Source organism: Lonchura striata, chromosome 31 (assembly GCF_050655825.1).
Source record: "Lonchura striata isolate lonStrDom1 chromosome 31, ASM5065582v1, whole genome shotgun sequence".
In the NCBI taxonomy this organism is placed as follows: domain Eukaryota; kingdom Metazoa; phylum Chordata; class Aves; order Passeriformes; family Estrildidae; genus Lonchura; species Lonchura striata.
Window position 1 is genome coordinate 5418681 of NC_140733.1, and position 18320 is coordinate 5437000.

Here is an 18320-nt window from a genome sequence, read left to right on the forward strand (position 1 = left end):
CCGAGGGGGGTTTGGGGGGTCTCAGTGATTTGTGGGGGTCTCATCAATTTGGGGATAATTTGGGGGCAGTTTTGGGGTGATTTTGGGGTATTTTGGGTGTCACCTGGATGATCTGGGTGACAGGGCCGCTCGAGGCCTGCCCGGTGACAGCCGAGCTCTGCACAGGTTTCGTCTGCACCACCGACATCACCTTGCCCAGGTTGGAGATCTAGGGGGGCCAGAGGGATCAGAGACCCCCCAAAATCTGTGTCCCTCCCACACCTCCATCTCCAAAACCCCCCCAAATCTGTGTCCCCACCCTCCCAAAATCCTCCCCGCCCCCAAACTGGGCTCCCCACACCCCCAGAGCCCTCCAGGACCCCCAAAATCTGTGTCACCACCCCCCTAACGTCCCCCCCATCCCCAAATCTGTGTCGCCCCCCCCCAATGTCCCCAAAATCATGTCCCCACTCCCCAATGTCCCCCCGTCCCCAAATCCATGTCCCCACCCTCCCAATGTCCCCAAATTGGGGTTCCCACCCCGTAAGACCCCCCCAAACCCATGTCCCCACCTCCCCACTGTCCCCCCCATGCCCAAATCTGTGTCCCCACACCCCCTCAATGTCACCAAACCCATGTCCCACCCCCCAGTGTCCCCAAACCCATGATCCCCCACACCCCCAATGTCCCCACCCCCTCAATATCCCCAAATCCATGTCCCCACCCTCCCAACGTCCCCAAATTGGGGTCCCCACTCCCAAAGACCCCCCCCAAACCCATATCCCACCTCCTCAATGTCCCCAAACCCATGTGCCACCCCCTCAATGTCCCCAAACCCACGTCCCACCCCCCAGTGTCCCCCCTGTCCCCAAACCCACATCCCACCTCCTCAATGTCCCCAAACCCGTGTCCCACCCCTCTCAATGTCCCCAAACCCGTGTCCCCCATTGTCCCCCCTGTCCCCCAGCCCTCACCAGGGCGCTGCCCCCCGGCACAGAGATGGGGCTCTTGACCAGCGTGATGGTCTTGGTGACCCCTCCGACCACGGTGGTGACCACCTGGGCCTGCTGGGCCACCGTCACCGTGCCGGACTTGTGCACGGTGATGATGGGCCTGGTGGCCGCGTTGGTGGCCGCGGGGGACGCCCCGGCCGTGCCCACCTGGGCGGCCGCCGTCTTCAGCATGCGCGTGGCGGGGTTGCTCACCTGGGGGGACACGGTGGGGACATGGGGGGGCATGGTGGGGACACAGGGGGACAGCGTGGGGACATGGGGGGGACATGGGGGGGTCAGCGTGGGGACATGGGGGGACATGGTAGGGACACGGTGGGGACAGTGTGGGGACATGGGGGGACAGCGTGGGGACATGGGGGGGACACGGTGGGGACAGCGTGGGGACACAGGGGGACATGGGGGACACGGTGGGGACAGCGTGGAGACACAGGGGGACATGGGGGGGGACATGGTGGGGACAGCGTGGGGACACAGGGGGACAGCGTGGGGACATGGAGGGACAGCGTGGGGACATGGAGGGACATGGTGGGGACAGTGTGGGGACACGGTGGGGACATGGGGGGGCATGGTGGGGACACAGTGGGGACACAGGGGGACAGTGTGGGGACAGCATGGCAACATGGGGGGACACGGTAGGGACAGCGTGGGGACATGGGGGGACATGGTGGGGACAGCATAGGGACATGGGGGGACATGGTAGGGACACAGGGGGACAATGTGGGGACATGGGGAGGACATGGTGGGGACATGGGGGGACATGGTGGGGATAGCGTGGGGACACAGGGGGGACACGGTGGGGACATGGGGGGGCATGGTGGGGACACAGGGGGACAGCATGGGGACATGGGGGGACATGGTAGGAACACAGGGGGACAGCGTGGGGACATGGGGGGACACGGTGGGGACAGCGTGAGGACATGAGGGGACATGGTAGGAACACAGGGGGACAGCGTGGGGACATGGGGGGACATGGTGGGGACAGCATGGCAACATGGGGGGGACACGGTGGGGACAGCGTGGGGACACAGGGGGGACATTGGGGGGACCCAGGGGGACAGTGTGGGGACATGGGGGGGACACAGTGGGGACATGGTGGGACAAGGTGGGGTCAGCATGGGGACAGGGTGGGACGTGGTAGGGACACAGGGGGACAGCGTGGGGACATGGGGGGACACAGTGGAGACATGGTGGGATGTGGTGGGGACATGATGGGACATGGTGGGTTCAGCATGGGGACAGCGTGGGACGTGGTAGGGACACGGGGGGACAGCGTGGGGACATTGAGGGGCGGCAGCAAGCACGGGGACATGGCAGGGACACGTGGGGGTATCACGGGGACACGGTGGGGACACCCACCAGGCTGCTGGTGACGCCACGGCGTCACCCTGAGTCCCCTGGTGACACCATGGGGTCAACCTCGAGTCCCCCGGTGCCACCCCAGGCCACCCAAGCCCCGGTGACACCGCGGTGACAATGACACCAGCACAGCCAGCCCCCATCAGCGCCACCCAAACCCCCCCAGCGTCCCCTACCATGACAGGTGACGAGGCCACCTTGACGGTGGCGGGCAGGGTGGTGGCCCCGGGGGTCACGGCCACCGTCTTGACGATGGTGGCCCCCGCGGGGACGCTGAGCACGGTGGGCGCCGAGGCCGGCGGGATCTTCTGGGTGGCCGCGGCCGCTGCGGCCAGCGCGGCCATGCCGCTCATCTGCGGGCTGCTGCCGATCACCTGCGGGGTGGGGGGCACACCTGAGCACAGCTGGGCACAGCTGGGCACAGCTGGGGACACCTGAGCACAGCTGGGCACAGCTGGTGACATCTAGAGACACCTGAGCACAGCTGGGGACACCTAGGGACATCTAGAGACACCTGTGCACAGCTGGGCACACCTGGGGACAGCTGAGCACAGCTGGGGACAGCTGGGGACACCTGAGCACAGCTGGGGACACCTGAGGACAGCTGAGCACAGCTGGGCACAGCTGGGGGCACCTGAGCACAGCTGGGGACACCTAGGGACAGCTAGAGACACCTGAGCACAGCTGGGCACACCTGAGCACAGCTGGGGACACCTGAGCACAGCTGGGGACACCTAGGGACATCTAGAGACACCTGTGCACAGCTGGGCACACCTGGGGACAGCTGAGCACAGCTGGGGACAGCTGGGGACACCTGAGCACAGCTGGGCACAGCTGGGCACAGCTGAGCACAGCTGGGGACACCTAGGGACAGCTAGAGACACCTGAGCACAGCTGAGGACATCTGGGGACAGCTGGGGACACAGCTGGGGACACCTGAGAACATCTGGGGGCACACCTGGGGACTGCTGGGGGCACACCTGAGCACACCTGGGGACAGCTGGGGACACCTGAGCACAGCTGAGGACATCTGGGGGCACAGCTGGGGACAGCTGGGGGGACACCTGAGCACACGGAGGAACAGCTGAGCACACCTGGGGACTGCTGGGGGCACATCTGGGGACACCTGAGCACACCTGGGCACACCTAGGGACAGCTGGGGGGCACCAGGTCACACCTGGGTATACCTGGAACACACCTGGGCGCACCTGGGACAGCAAGGTGATACCCAAGGACCACCTGTGTCACACCTGTGTCCCCCAGGTACCCCTTGGAGCTCTTCTGTGTCACCCCCAGGTACCACCCGTGTCACACCTGTGTCCCCCAGGTACCCCCCAGGACCCCCTGGGACCCCTCCCCGTGCCCCCCACCTGTCCCAGGTGTCCCCAGGTGTGCCCGCTCTCACCGTGCCCTGGGGGCTCTGGGTGGGCACCACCATCCTGACGCCGGCGGGCAGCGACGTCACCGTCACCGGCGCCTTGCCGGGCCCGGCCGAGCGCACGGTGACCAGCGGTGGCCCCGCGCTGGCCGCAGGGGGACCGGTCACCTTCAGCACCGCCGGGACACCTGGGGGGGGACAGGGACACCCAGGGACATCCCCCATGTCCCCTGCCACCCCCAGCACCCTCCTGGCCCTCTCAATGTCCCCCGTGTCCCCATTTCTCCCCAACAATGTCCCCAACGTCCCCCACCGTGTCCCCAACGTCCCCCGCAATGTCCCCAGTCTCCCCCCGTGTCCCCAACGTCCCCCACAATGTCCCCAATCTCCCCCGCAATGTCCCCAACGTCCCCCGCAATGTCCCCAATCTCCCCCCGTGTCCCCAACGTCCCCCGCAATGTCCCCAATCTCCCCCGCAATGTCCCAAACATCCCCTGCAATGTCCCCAATCTCCCCCCTGTGTCCCCAACGCCCCCCTCAATGTCCCCAACGTCCCCCCCAGTGTCCCCAATGTCCCTAATGCCCCCCTCAATGTCCCCAACGTCCGCCCCAGTGTCCCCAATACTCCCCTCAATGTCCCCAAAGTCCCCCCCAATGTCCCCAGCGTCCCCCCCAGTGTCCCCCCCAGTGTCCCCAATGTCCCCAATGCCCCCTTCAATGTCCCCAAAGTCCCCCCCAATGTCCCCAGCGTCCCCCCCAATGTCCCCCCAGTGTCCCCAATGTCCCCAATGCCCCCTTCAATGTCCCCAAAGTCCCCCCCAGTGTCCCCCCCAGTGTCCCCAATGTCCCCCCCAGTGTCCCCAATGTCCCTAATGCCCCCCTCAATGTCCCCCCCAATGTCCCCAACGCCCCCCAGTGTCCCCAACGCCCCCCAGTGTCCCCAACGCTCCACTCAACGTCCCCCCCAGTGTCCCCAATGTCCCCAACGCCCCCCTCAATGTCCCCCCCAATGTCCCCAGCGTCCCCCCCAATGTCCCCAGCGTCCTCCCAGCGTCCCCAACGCTCCCCTCAACGTCCTCCCAGTGTCCCCAATGCCCCCCTCAATGTCCCCAATGTCCCCCCCAGCGTCCCCCCCAGTGTCCCCAATATCCCCCTCAATGTCCCCCCCAGTGTCCCCAACGCTCCCCTCAACGTCCTCCCAGTGTCCCCAAGGCCCCCCTCAATGTCCCCAATGTCCCCCCCAGTGTCCCCAACGCCCCCCAGTGTCCCCAACGTCCCCCTCAATGTCCCCTCAATGTCCCCCCCAGTGTCCCCAACGCCCCCCAACTCACCGGGCGCCCTCCCGGCCGTGGCCGCTCCGCTGGCCGCGGTGGCCGCCGCGCCCGCGGCCGGCAGCACCTGCAGGGTGGCACCGGGGGCCGCGGCCACCGCCGCCCCGGCCCCGCCCGCGGCCGCCACCGCCGCCACGGCCGCCGTGCCGCCGCCCGCGCCCGCCGTGCCCGCGGCGGCGGCGGCGGCGGGCGGGTTGGGGGGCGCGGCGGGCGGGGGCAGCAGCGTGAGCCCCACGCCGCCCAGCTGGGGCAGGGCGGGCGGCGCGGGCGGCGGCGCGGGCGCGGCGGGCGCGGGGCTCTTGGGCGGGTTGGCGGGCACCGAGGGCACGGGCGGCGGCGCGGGCGCGGCGGGCAGCTCGTACTTCTGCAGCTGCAGCAGGTACGAGTCGGCCGTGGGCACCGCGCCCCAGCTCACCTCCAGCGACGTGGTGTTGGCGCGCACCAGCTGCACGCGGCCCGGCGCCGGCGGGCGCTCTGCGGGGACAGGGGGGCACGGGTGGGCACGGGGGCGGCACACCTGGGCCGCTCCGAACACACCTGGGTGCACCTGGGTGCACCTGGGCTGGTCCTAACACATCTGGGTGCACCTGGGTACACCTGGGCCACTCCGAACACACCTGGGTGCACCTGGGCCGCTCCGAACACACCTGGGTGCACCTGGGCCGCTCCGAACACACCTGGGTGCACCTGGGCCGCTCCGAACACACCTGGGTGCACCGGGGTACACCTGGGCTGCTCCTAACACACCTGGGTGCACCTGGGTACACCTGGGCCACTCCGAACACACCTGGGTGCACCTGGGCCGCTCCAAACACACCTGGGTGCACCGGGGTACACCTGGGCCGCTCCTAACACACCTGGGTGCACCTGGGTACACCTGTGCTGCTCCTAACACACCTGGGTACTCCCAGGGTACACCTGGGTACACCTGTGCCACTCCTAACACACCTGGGTGCACCTGTGCCACTCATATCACACCTGGGTACACCTGGGCCGCTCCAAACACACCTGGGTGCACCTGGGTACACCTGGGCCGCTCCTATCGCACCTGGGTACTCCCGGGGTACACCTGTGCTGCTCATAGCACAGCTGGGTACACCTGGGTACACCTGTGCTGCTCATATCGCACCTGGGTGTACCTGGGCACACCTGTGCCGCTCCTATCACACCTGGGTGTAGCTGGGTACACCTGTGCCACTCATATCACAGCTGGGTACACCTGGGTACACCTGTGCCACTCACATCACACCTGGGTACACCTGTACCACTCGTATCACACTCTATTACACCTGGGCTACAGCTATTACACCTGCATTGCAGCACAGCTGGGATCCCCCCAACCCCCCCCAGACTCACCTGTCCCCAGGTACCACAGGTCCTTGCAGCCCCCTCAGACTCACCTGTCTCCAGGTACCACAGGTCCTTGCAGCCCCCCAGGTCCTTGCAGCCCCCCAGACTCACCTGTCTCCAGGTACCACAGGTCCTTGCAGCCCCCCAGGTCCTTGCAGCCCCCCAGACTCACCTGTCTCCAGGTACCACAGGTCCTTGCAGCCCCCCAGGTCCTTGCAGGCCCCCCAGACTCACCTGTCTCCAGGTACCACAGGTCCTTGCAGCCCCCCAGGTCCTTGCAGCCCCCCAGGTCCTTGCAGGCCCCCCAGACTCACCTGTCCCAGGTACCACAGGTCCTTGCAGCCCCCCCAGACTCACCTGTCTCCAGGTACCACAGGTCCTTGCAGCCCCCCAGGTCCTTGCAGGCCCCCCAGACTCACCTGTCTCCAGGTACCACAGGTCCTTGCAGCCCCCCAGGTCCTTGCAGGCCCCCCAGACTCACCTGTCTCCAGGTACCACAGGTCCTTGCAGCACACCTGGTTGTTCCAGGCCTTGCGGTAGCCGTCGCGGCCGCTCCAGATGTAGAGGCGGGTGGCGATGGCCACGGCGCAGTGCCCGGCGCGAGCCCGCGGCACGTTGTCCTCCAGCGTCTCCAGCACCAGCGGCTCCCAGGCCATCGAGTCTGGGGGGCACGGGGGGGTCACAGAGGGGTTTGGGGGGTCACAGAGGGGTTTGGGGGGTCAGAGAGGGGTTTGGGGGAATTGAGGAGGGGTTTGGGGGAATTGAGGAGGGGTTTGGGGGGGGCACAGAGGGGTTTGGGGGGGTGACAGAGGGGTTTGGCGGGCTCACAGAGGGGTTTGGGGGGCTCACAGAGGGGTTTGGGGGAATTGAGGAGGGGTTTGGGGGAATTGAGGAGGGGTTTGGGGGGGTCACAGAGGGGTTTGGGGAGGGGTCTTAGATGTTCCTCCAGGGTCTCCAGCACCAGTGGCTCCCAAGCCATCGAGTCTGGGGGGCACGGGGGGGTCAGGGAGGGGTTTGGGGGGGTCAGGGAGGGGTTTTTGGGGGTCACAGAGGGGTTTTTGGGGGGCTCAGAGTGGGGTTTGGGGAGGGGTCTTGGGGGTTCCTCCAGGGTCTCCAGCACCAGCGGCTCCCAGGCCATTGAGTCTGGGGGCAGGGGGGGGTTAGGGAGGGTCACAGGGGAGTTCGGGGGGGTCAGAGAGGGGTTTGGGGGGGTCACAGAGGGGTTTGGGGGAATTGAGGAGGGGTTTAGAGGGTCACACAGGGGTTTGGGGAGGGGTCTTGGAGGTTCCTCCAGGGTCTCCAGCACCAGCAGCTCCCAGGCCATTGAGTCTGGGGGGCAGGGGGGGGTCAGGGAAGGTCACTGAGGGGTTTGGGGGAATTGAGGAGGGGTTTAGGGGGTCACTGAGGGGTTTGGGGGGGTCACAGAGGGGTTTGGGGGAACTGGGGAGGGGGTTTGGGGGAATTGGGGAGGGGGTTGATGGATTTGGAGGAACTGGGGAGAGGTTTGGGGGATTTGGGGAGAGGTTCGGGGGGTCAACCCAGGGTTTTGGAGGCTCAGAGGAAGGTTTGGGGGGGATTTGGGGGGATTTAGAGGGAAATGGGGAGGGGTTTGGGGCAATTGGGGAGGGGTCTGGAGGGATTTGAGGGGGCTCAGAGTGAGGTTTGGGTGGGATTTGGGGGAATTGGGGAGGTGTTCAAAGGTTTTAGGGTGGATTTGGGGTCAGTTTTGGGGGTCCCATTAAAAGATTTGGGGTGGGTTTGGGGGTCCCAAGCCCCCTCCTCACCCAGGTTGAGGTTTGGGGTGTTTCAGGGTGGGTTTGGGGGTCCCAAGCCCCCTCCTCACCCGGGCTCAGGTTTGGGGGGTTTCAGGGTGGATTTGGGGTGGGTTTGGGGGTCCCAAGCCCCCTCCTCACCCAGGTTGAGGTTTGGGGTGTTTCAGGGTGGATTTGGGGTGGGTTTGGGGGTCCCAAGCCCCCTCCTCACCCAGGTTGAGGTTTGGGCTGTTCCAGGGTGGATTTGGGGTGGGTTTGGGGGTCCCAAGCCCCCTCCTCACCCAGGTTCAGGTTTGGGGGGTTTCAGGGTGGATTTGGGGGTCCCAAGCCCCCTCCTCACCCAGGTTCAGGTTTGGGGGGTTTCAGGGTGGATTTGGGGTGGGTTTGGGGGTCCCAAGCCCCCTCCTCACCCAGGTTCAGGTTTGGGGGGTTTCAGGGTGGATTTGGGGGTCCCAAGCCCCCTCCTCACCCAGGTTCAGGCAGGCCAGGGTGTTGGTGCACTTCCATTCCTTCTCGTGTGTCGCCACCTTCACGTCATCCATCACCAGGGGCACCCACCCCCCAAAAACGTACATCCTGTGGGGGGGGGTCAGAGGTCAGGGAGGGGTCAGGGGGGGACCCAGAGACCCCCACCCCAAAAATCTGCACAGCCCTGGGGGGTCCACAGGGGTCACAAAGATCACAAGGACACCCAGACCCCAAAAATGTCCCTCCTGGGGTGTGGTGGGGGGTTTATAGGGGCACCCACCCCCCAAAAATGTCCCTCCTGGGGGGGGGGGGAGGGGGGGGGTGTCAGAGGTCAGGGGGACCCAGAGACCCCAACCCAAAATTTTCATCTTTGCGGGGGGGTAATTAGACCACCCATATTGATTAAAAAATTAAAATAAAACAAAACACCCCCCACTAAGGACCCCCAACCCACCCTGGGGTGGGGACAAGGACACAAAGGGACCCCCCAGGACAAAGGGGGGGGTCAGGGGGGGACTTTGGGGGTTTTTTTTGGGGGGGGTCGCCCCCAGACTCACTTGTTGCCGATGGTGGTGGCCGAGTGGAGGCTGCGGGGGAGGGGAGCGACCCCGCTCAGGCTCGGCTTGTTCCAGGTCAGCGTCTCTGAAAAGCCCCAAAATGTGAGGAAACAGCCCCAAAACGTGAGGAAATGGACCCAAAATGTAAGGAAATGGACCCAAAATGTGAGGAAACGGGCCCAAAATGTGAGGAAATGGACCCAAAATGTGAGGAAACAGGCCCAAAACCACCCAGGATTTGAATAAATTAATTAAAAATGAGAGAAAACAGCCCCAAAATGACCCAAGATTTGAAGAAATTGATTAAAAAATGTGAGGAAACAACCCCAAAGTGTGAGTAAACAACCCCAAAATGAGAGGAAACAACCCCAAGTTCATCTGGGATTTGAAGAAATTAATCCAAAATGTGAGGAAACGACCCCAAAATGTGAGGGAATGGGCCCAAAACCACCAAAAATGTAAAGAAACAGCCACTCACACCCCTGTAGATACCAACATCCCCCAGTGTCCCTCACTGCCCTCCATTGCCCTGAGTCCTCTAGACCCTAAATCCCCTAAAAATCCTCAAAATCCCCAAAAACCCCCCCAAAAAACCCCAAAACTGCCCCAAAATCCCCCATACCAATATCGAGGGTCCACAGATCCCACAGCCTGCAGCCGCTCATGGCCCCCAGTGTCCCGCACACCTTCCACTCCTCCGAGTTCTCCAGACCCCAAACACCCCCAAATTCCCCCAAATCCCCCCAAAACCCTTTAAAAATCCCCAAAACTGCCCCAAAATCCCCCATACCGATATCCAGGGTCCATAAATCCCCCAGCCTGCAGCTGCTTATAGCCCCCAGTGTCCCTCACACCTTCCACTCCTCCAAGTTCTCCAGACCCCAAATCCCCCAAATTCCCCCAAACCCCCTCCAAACCCCACAAAACCCCTTAAAAACCCCAAACCTGCCCCAAAATCCCCCATACCGATATCCAGGGTCCACAGATCCCCCAGCCTGCAGCTGCTCATGGCCCCCAGTGTCCCTCACACCTTCCACTCATCCAAGTTCTCCAGACCCCAAACCTCCCCAAAACCCTTTAAAAACCCACAAAACCCCTTAAAAACCCCAAAACTGCCCCAAAATCCCCCATACCGATATCCAGGGTCCACAGATCCCCCAGCCTGCAGCTGCTCATAGCCCCCAGTGTCCCTCACACCTTCCACTCATCCAAGTTCTCCAGACCCCAAACCTCCCCAAAACCCTTTAAAAACCCACAAAACCCCTTAAAAACCCCAAAACTGCCCCAAAATCCCCCATATCGATATCCAGGGTCCACAGATCCCCCAGCCTGCAGCCGCTCATGGCCCCCAGTGTCCCTGACACCTTCCACTCATCCGAGTTCTCCAGACCCCAAACACCCCCAAACCCCCTCCAAACCCCCCAAAACCCCTTAAAAACCCCAAAACTGCCCCAAAATCCCCCATACCGATATCCAGGGTCCATAAATCGCCCAGCCTGCAGCGATCACAGCCCCATAGATGCCCCATTCCCCTGACACCCTTTGTTTCCCCTGAGCCCCCCAGACCCTAAATCCACTCCAAACCCCATTAAACCCTCCCCAAACTCTTAAAAAACCCCAAAACTGCCCCAAAATCCCCCATACCGATATCCAGGGTCCACAGATCCCCCAGCCTGCAGCTGCTCATGGCCCCCAGTGTCCCTGACACCTTCCACTCCTCCAAGTTCTCCAGACCCCAAACACCCCCAAACCCCCTCCAAATCCCACAAAACCCCTTAAAAACCCCAAAACTGCCCCAAAATCCCCCATTCCGATATCCATGGTCCATAAATCACCCAGCCTGCAGCGATCACAGCCCCATAGATGCCCCATTCCCCTGACACCCTTTGTTTCCCCTGAGCCCCCCAGACCCTAAATCCACTCCAAACCCCATTAAACCCCCCCAAAACTCTTAAAAAACCCCAAAACTGCCCCAAAATCCCCCATACCGATATCCAGGGTCCACAGATCCCCCAGCCTGCAGCCGCTCATGCCCCCGTAGATGACGAGGCGCGAGCGCCGCCCGTCGCGCTCCGTGTACACCACGGCCGTGTGGGACTCCCGGGGAGGGGGCAGCACCCCGTAAGTGATGGGGATGTCCCAGGCCAGCACCCCCGAGCCCGGGCGCAGCTCCAGCACGTACAGGTCGTTCAGGTAGCTGAGGAAAGGGATACGGGGTCAGGAGATCCCATAAAAGATCCTAAAAGGGCGGTTGGATGTGTGGGATTGGTCTAAAAGGTCCCTTAAATCCCATAAAATGCACCCAAGATGGTCCCAAAAACACCGGGGCCATGGGTGCAGGTGTTCAGATGTCTGTAGAAGGGATTGAGATCTGGACACCCCCAAAAAAAATCCTAAAATATGTGTTTGGATGTGTGGGACTGGCCTAAAAGGGTGACCAGGGACATGGATTGGCCTAAAAGATCCCTTAAATCCCACAAAATGCACTCAAGATGGTCCCAAAACCACCTGTGTCTATGTGTACAAATGTTTAGATATCCGTAGAATGGACTGAGAAGGTCTGGAGACCAAAAAAATCCTAAAAGAGTATTTGGATATGTGGGAGTGGCCTAAAAAATCCCTTAAATCCCATAAAATGTACTCAGGATGACCCTAAAAACACCTGCGTCCACGTGTACAGATGTTCAGGTATCTGTACAAGGGACTGAGAAAATCTGGGCACCCCAAAAAACCCTAAAAGGATGTTTGGATATGTGGGACTGTCCTAAAAAGGTGATTTGGAATATGGGATTGGCCTAAAAGGTCCCTTAAATCCCATAAAATGCACTCAAGATGGTCCCAAAACCACCTGTGTCTATGTGTACAAATGTTTAGATATCCGTAGAATGGACTGAGAAGGTCTGGAGACCAAAAAAATCCTAAAAGGGTATTTGGATATGTGGGAGTGGCCTAAAAAATCCCATAAAATGTACTCAGGATGACCCTAAAAACACCTGCGTCCACATATACAGATGTTCAGGTATCTGTACAAGGGACTGAGAAAATCTGGGCACCCCAAAAAACCCTAAAAGGATGTTTGGATACGTGGGACTGTCCTAAAAGGGTGATTTGGAATATGGGATTGGCCTAAAAGGTCCCTTAAATCCCATAAAATGCACCCAAGATGGTCCCAAAAACACCTGTGGCCATGGGTACAGGTGTTCAGGTATCTGTAGAAGGGATTAAGATCTGGACACCCCCAAAAAAAATCCTAAAATACGTGTTTGGATGTGTGGGACTGGTCTAAAAGAGTAATTGGGAATATGAAATTGTCCTAAAAAGTCCTTTAAATCCCACAAAATGCAGCCAGGATGGTCCCAGTGTCACCCGTACCCCTGTGTGCAGGTGTTTCAGAAAACCAGGAAACCCCAAAAAAACCCCAAAAGGGTGTTTGGATATGTAGGACTGCCCTAAAAGGGTGTTTGGGAACATGGGACACCCCAAAAAGAGTTCTTAAAACCCCTAAAATTCACCCCAAACCATGCTCCTCCACCAGGAATCCCTGAATCCCCCCAAAGATGACCCGAATGTTTTAGGGTCACTCCTGTGCCCCCCAAAAATAAGAAATGTCTCCAAGTCCCCCCATCCCAACCTTATTCCCAAGGTTTTGGGGTGTTCCCCTGCCCTCCCCAAAACTCCCAGGGTTTTGGGATCACCTGTGTGGCCCCACAAGGGTCCCTGAGCTCCCCTAAAAATGATCCCAATGTTTCAGGCTCAACCCCATGCCCCCCAAAATCCCTGTGCCCCCCCCAAACCAGCCCCACGCCCCTCTCCCCATTGATTCCCAAGTTTTTGGGGTGCCCCCAAGGGTTTTTGGGGTGCCCCCCAGGTTTTGGGGTGGCCCCCTAAATGCAATCCCAATGTTTCAGGCTCATCCCCACAACCCCCAAAATCCCTGTGTGCCCCCAAACCCCTTTTCCTCCAGTTATCCCCAGGGTTTTTGGGGTGTCCTGGAGGTTTGGGGTGCCCCCCAGGTTTTGGGGTGGCCCCCTAAATGCGACCCCAATGTTTCAGGCTCACCCCCCACACCCCCCCTAAAATCCCTGTGTGCCCCCAAACCAGCCCCACGCCCCTCTCCCCATTGATTCCCAAGTTTTTGGGGTGCCCCCAAGGGTTTTGGGGTGCCCCCCAGGTTTTGGGGTGCCCCGTACCGGGGGATGTTGTTTTTGGGGTCCTCGCTGTCGTTGGCCAGCCCCCCGAACAGGTAACACTTGTTGCCCACCAGGGAGAAGCTGTGGCCCAGCCGGGGGCAAGGGGGGGGCCCGTTTTTGGGGGTCTTCGCCTTCAGCCGCTTCCACTCCCACCTGGAGGCCTGGAACGAGGAGGGGGATGTGGGATTTGGGGAGGGGGTCTGGGATTGGGGGGCACCCAGGGGCATGGGGGACCCCAAAACTGGGGGGTCCAGGTGTTCGGGAGGGTCCCAGGGGGGTTTCCAGGTGTTTTGGGGGGGTCCCAGGGTGTCTGGAGGGGCTCCCCAGGTATTTGAGGGGGTTTCTGAGGAGGTCTTGGAATTTTTGGGAGGGTCCTGGGGGTTCGCCCATGGTTTGGGGGGGTTCTGGAATATTTTGGGGTGGGTCCTGGGGGGGGAGAGGGTCCTCAGATGTTTGGGGGGTGTTCTGGGGAGTCTGGGGGGCAGTTCCAAGGTATTTGGGGAGGAGAGGGGTGGGTCCCAGGGTTGGGGGGGGCTCCCCAGGTGCCCGGGGGGGGTCCCAGGTGCCCAGGCGGGGTCCCAGGTGCCATGGGGGGTTCCCCAGGTTCTCCCCAGGTGCCCAGGGGGGTTCCCCAGGTTCTCCCCAGGTGCCCAGAGGGGTTCCCCAGGTGCCATGGGGGGGTCCCAGGTGCCCAGGGGGTTCCCCAGTTTCTCCCCAGGTGCCCAGGGGGGTTACCCAGGTGCCCAGGGGGGTTCCCCAGGTGTCCCCCAGGTGCCCAGTGGGGTTCCCAGGTGCCCGGGGGGGGTCCCAGGTACTCCAGGGGTTCCCCAGGTTCTCCCCAGGTGCCCAGGAGGGTTCCCCAGGTTCTCCCCAGGTGCCCAGGAGGGTTCCTCAGGTGCCCAGGGGGGGTCCCAGGTACTCCAGGGGTTCCCCAGGTTCTCCCCAGGTGCCCAGGGGGGTTCCCCAGGTTCTCCCTAGGTGCCCAGAGGGGTTCCTCAGGTGCCCAGGGGGGTTCCCAGGTGCCCAGGGGGGTTCCCAGGTTCTCCCCAGGTGCCATGGGGGGTTCCCCAGGTGCCCAGGAGGGGTCCCAGGTGCCATGGGGGATTCCCCAGGTTCTCCCCAGGTGCCCAGAGGGGTTCCCCAGGTGCCATGGGGGGGTCCCAGGTGCCCAGGGGGTTCCCCAGGTTCTCCCCAGGTGCCCAGAGGGGTTCCCCAGGTGCCCAGGGGGGGTCCCAGGTGCCCAGGAAGGTTCCCCAGGTTCTCCCCAGGTGCCCAGGGGGGTTCCTCAGGTGCCCAGGGGGGGTCCCAGGTACTCCAGGGGTTCCCCAGGTTCTCCCCAGGTGCCCAGAGGGGGGTTCCCCAGGCGCCCGGGGGGGGTCCCAGGTGCCCGGGGGGAGTCCCAGGTGCCCAGGGGGGTTCCCCAGGTGTCCCCCAGGTGCCCAGGAGGGTTCCCCAGGTTCTCCCCAGGTGCCCAGAGGGGTTCCTCAGGTGCCCAGGGGGGGTCCCAGGTACTCTGGGGGTTCCCCAGGTTCTCCCCAGGTGCCCAGGGGGTTCCCAGGTGCCCAGGGGGGGTCCCAGGTGCTCCGGGGGTTCCCCAGGTTCTTCCCTGGTGCCCAGGGGGGGTTCCCCAGGTTCTCCCCAGGTGCCCAGAGGGGTTCCCCAGGTGCCCAGAGAGGGTCCCAGGTGCTCCGGGGGTTCCCCAGGTTCTCCCCAGGTGCCCAGGGGGTTCCCAGGTGCTCCGGGGGTTCCCCAGGTTCTCCCCAGGTGCCCAGGGGGGTTCCCCAGGTTCTCCCCAGGTGCCCAGGGGGTTCCCAGGTGCCGGGGTACCTGCAGCTCGTAGAGGTCGTTGCTGTACTTGCCGTACTCCACCATGCCCCCGAACACCAGCAGCCGCGTCCCGTCACACACGAAGCCGTAGGCGGCGCAGCCCGGGGGGATGTCCCCCCGCACGGCCGGGATGAACCACTGGTTGGTGGCTGTGGGGACACAGGGGACAGTGACACACTGAAAATGACCCCTGAACCACTGGTTGGTGGCTGTGGGGACACAGGGGACAGTGACACACTGAGAATGATCCCTGAACCATTGGTTGGTGGCTGTGGGGACACAGAGAGGACACTGAGTGACCCCCTGAACCACTGGCTGGTGGCTGTGGGGACACAGAGAGGACACTGAGTGACCCCCTGAACCACTGGCTGGTGGCTGTGGGGACACAGAGAGGACACTGAGTGACCCCCTGAACCACTGGCTGGTGGCTGTGGGGACACAGGGGACAGTGACACACTGAGAATGACCCCCTGAACCACTGGCTGGTGGCTGTGGGGACAGTGACACACTGAGAGTGACCCCCTGAACCACTGGCTGGTGGCTGTGGGGACAGTGACACACTGAGAGTGACCCCCTGAACCACTGGCTGGTGGCTGTGGGGACAGTGACACATTGAGAGTGACCCCTGAACCACTGGCTGGTGGCTGTGGGGACACAGAGAGGACACTGAGTGACCCCCTGAACCACTGGCTGGTGGCTGTGGGGACAGTGACACATTGAGAGTGACCCCCTGAACCACTGGCTGGTGGCTGTGGGGACACAGGGGACAATGACACACTGAGAGTGACCCCCTGAACCACTGGCTGGTGGCTGTGGGGACACAGGGGACAGTGACACACTGAAAATGATCCCTGAACCACTGGCTGGTGGCTGTGGGGACACAGGGGACAGTGACACACTGAAAATGACCCCTGAACCACTGGCTGGTGGCTGTGGGGACAGAAAGGGGACAGTGACATGCTGAGAGTGCCCCCCTGAACTACTGGCTGGTGACTGTGGGGACACAGGGGACATTGAAAATGACCCCTGAACCACTGGCTGGTGGCTGTGGGGACAGAAAGGGGACAGTGACACACTGAGAACAACCCCCTGAACCACTGGCTGGTGGCTGTGGGGACACAGAGAGGACACTGAGAACGACCCCCTGAACCACTGGCTGGTGGCTGTGGGGACACAGGGGACAGTGACACACTGAGAACGACCCCCTGAACCACTGGCTGGTGGCTGTGGGGACAGAAAGGGGACAGTGACACATTGAGAGTGACCCCTTGACCCACTGGTTGGTGGCTGTGGGGACAAAACAGCGACAGGGGCACGGGGGGGGGGGTCACCAGGAATGAGCCCCAATCCCATCCCTGTGGGGATCCCCCCTGTGCCCCCCCCCATGTTGTACACCTGCAGATCATCCCCAGTGCCACCCCCACGCCCACAGGTGCCCACCTGTGTTGTACCTGTGCACCCCATGCTCCCAGGTGCCCCCCAGGTGCCCACCTGTGTTTTACACCTGCAGCTCATCCCCAGTGCCACCCCCACGCCCCCAGGTGCCCCTCAGGTGCCCACCTGTGTTGTACCTGTGCACCCCATGCTCCCAGGTGCCCACATAGGTACCCCCCAGGTGCCCACCTATGTTTTACACCTGCAGCTCATCCCCAACGCCAACCCCACGCCCACAGGTGCCCACCTGTGTTGTACCTGTGCATCCCACACCCCCAGGTGCCCCCCAGGTGCCCACCTGTGCTGTACCTGTGCACCCCACGCTCCCAGGTGCCCCCAGGTGCCCACCTGTGCTGTACCTGTGCACCCCACGCCCCCAGGTGCCCACCTGTGTTTTACACCTGCAGCTCATCCCCAATGCCACCCCCACACCCCCAGGTGCCCCCCCAGTGTTGTACATGTGCACCCCACGCCCCCAGGTGCCCCCCAGGTGCCCACCTGTGTTGTAGACGTGCAGCTCATCCCCAATGCCCCCCCAGGTGCCCCTCAGGTGCCCACGTGTGTTGTAGATGTGCACCCCACGGCCCCAGGTGCCCACCTGTGTTGTACCTGTGCACCCCACACCCCCAGGTGCCCCCCAGGTGCCCACCTGTGTTGGACCTGTGCACCCCATGCTCCCAGGTGCCCCCCTGAGTTGTACCTGTGCACCCCATGCTCCCCAGGTGCCCCCCAGGTGCCCACCTGTGTTGTACCTGTGCACCCCAGGTGCCCCCCAGGTGCCCCCCAGGTGCCCACCTGTGTTGGACCTGTGCACCCCATGCTCCCAGGTGCCCCCAGGTGCCCACCTGTGTTGTAGACATGCAGCTCATCCTCAATGCCCCCCCAGTGCCCCCAGGTGCCCACCTGTGTTGTACCTGTGCACCCCACACCCCCAGGTGCCCCCCCAGTGTTGTACCTGTGCACCCCATGCTCCCAGGTGCCGCCCCAGGTGCCCACCTGTGCTGTACCTGTGCACCCCACGCTCCCAGGTGCCCCCCCAGGTGCCCACCTGTGTTGTACCTGTGCACCCCATGCTCCCAGGTGCCCCCCAGGTGCCCACCTGTGTTGGACCTGTGCACCCCACGCCCCCAGGTGCCCCCCAGGTGCCCACCTGTGTTGTAGACGTGCAGCTCGTCCCCAATGCCCCCCCAGGTGCCCTGCAGGTGCCCCCCAGGTGCCCACCTGTGTTGTAGACGTGCAGCTCGTCCACGATGCCCTCGTTGCCCCCCCCGAAGACCACGATGAGCTCCTTGATGGCCACGGCGCGGTGGCCGTGCCGGGGCCGGGGCACGGGCCCAGCCCAGCCCACCACCCGCTTCCAGCGCGGCTGCAGCGCGGGGGCGCCCGGGGGGGCCCGCGGCGGGGACCCCCCCCCGCCCAGGCCTGCCATGCGTCCCCCGCTGCGGTCCTGGGGGGACACGGGGGGTGAGACACAGGGGACACCCCAAAAATCACCAAAATTAGCTGAAACCTCCCCCACTGATAGTGCTGGGGGGACACGGGGGGTGAGACAAGGGGGACACCCCAAAAATCACCCAAAATTATCTGAAACCTCCCCCACTGACAGTGACCACCCCCCGCTGTGGTCCTGGGGGGACATGGGGGGTGAGACATGGGGGACACCCC

The 18320-nt window shown here is 62.9% G+C and overlaps 1 protein-coding gene across 1 annotated transcript in view; it reads right to left on the reverse strand.

Annotated features, from left to right (window-relative positions):
• HCFC1 (host cell factor C1) overlaps nt 1-18099 on the reverse strand; it is a 41099-nt gene extending 23000 nt beyond the window's left edge. Inside the window, exons 1-13 of the mRNA XM_085563636.1 lie at nt 17877-18099; nt 15222-15370; nt 13395-13555; nt 11193-11401; nt 9205-9289; nt 8649-8755; nt 6889-7068; nt 5261-5531; nt 5058-5173; nt 3754-3914; nt 2525-2722; nt 954-1184; nt 104-208 (exon numbers count right to left, since the gene is read on the reverse strand). Of these exons, the coding sequence (XP_085419762.1) occupies nt 104-208; nt 954-1184; nt 2525-2722; nt 3754-3914; nt 5058-5173; nt 5261-5531; nt 6889-7068; nt 8649-8755; nt 9205-9289; nt 11193-11401; nt 13395-13555; nt 15222-15370; nt 17877-18084 (2181 nt within the window). The 5' untranslated portion in view covers nt 18085-18099. The remainder of the gene's footprint in view (nt 1-103; nt 209-953; nt 1185-2524; nt 2723-3753; nt 3915-5057; nt 5174-5260; nt 5532-6888; nt 7069-8648; nt 8756-9204; nt 9290-11192; nt 11402-13394; nt 13556-15221; nt 15371-17876) is intronic.
• Between the last annotated feature and the right edge of the window lie 221 nt (nt 18100-18320).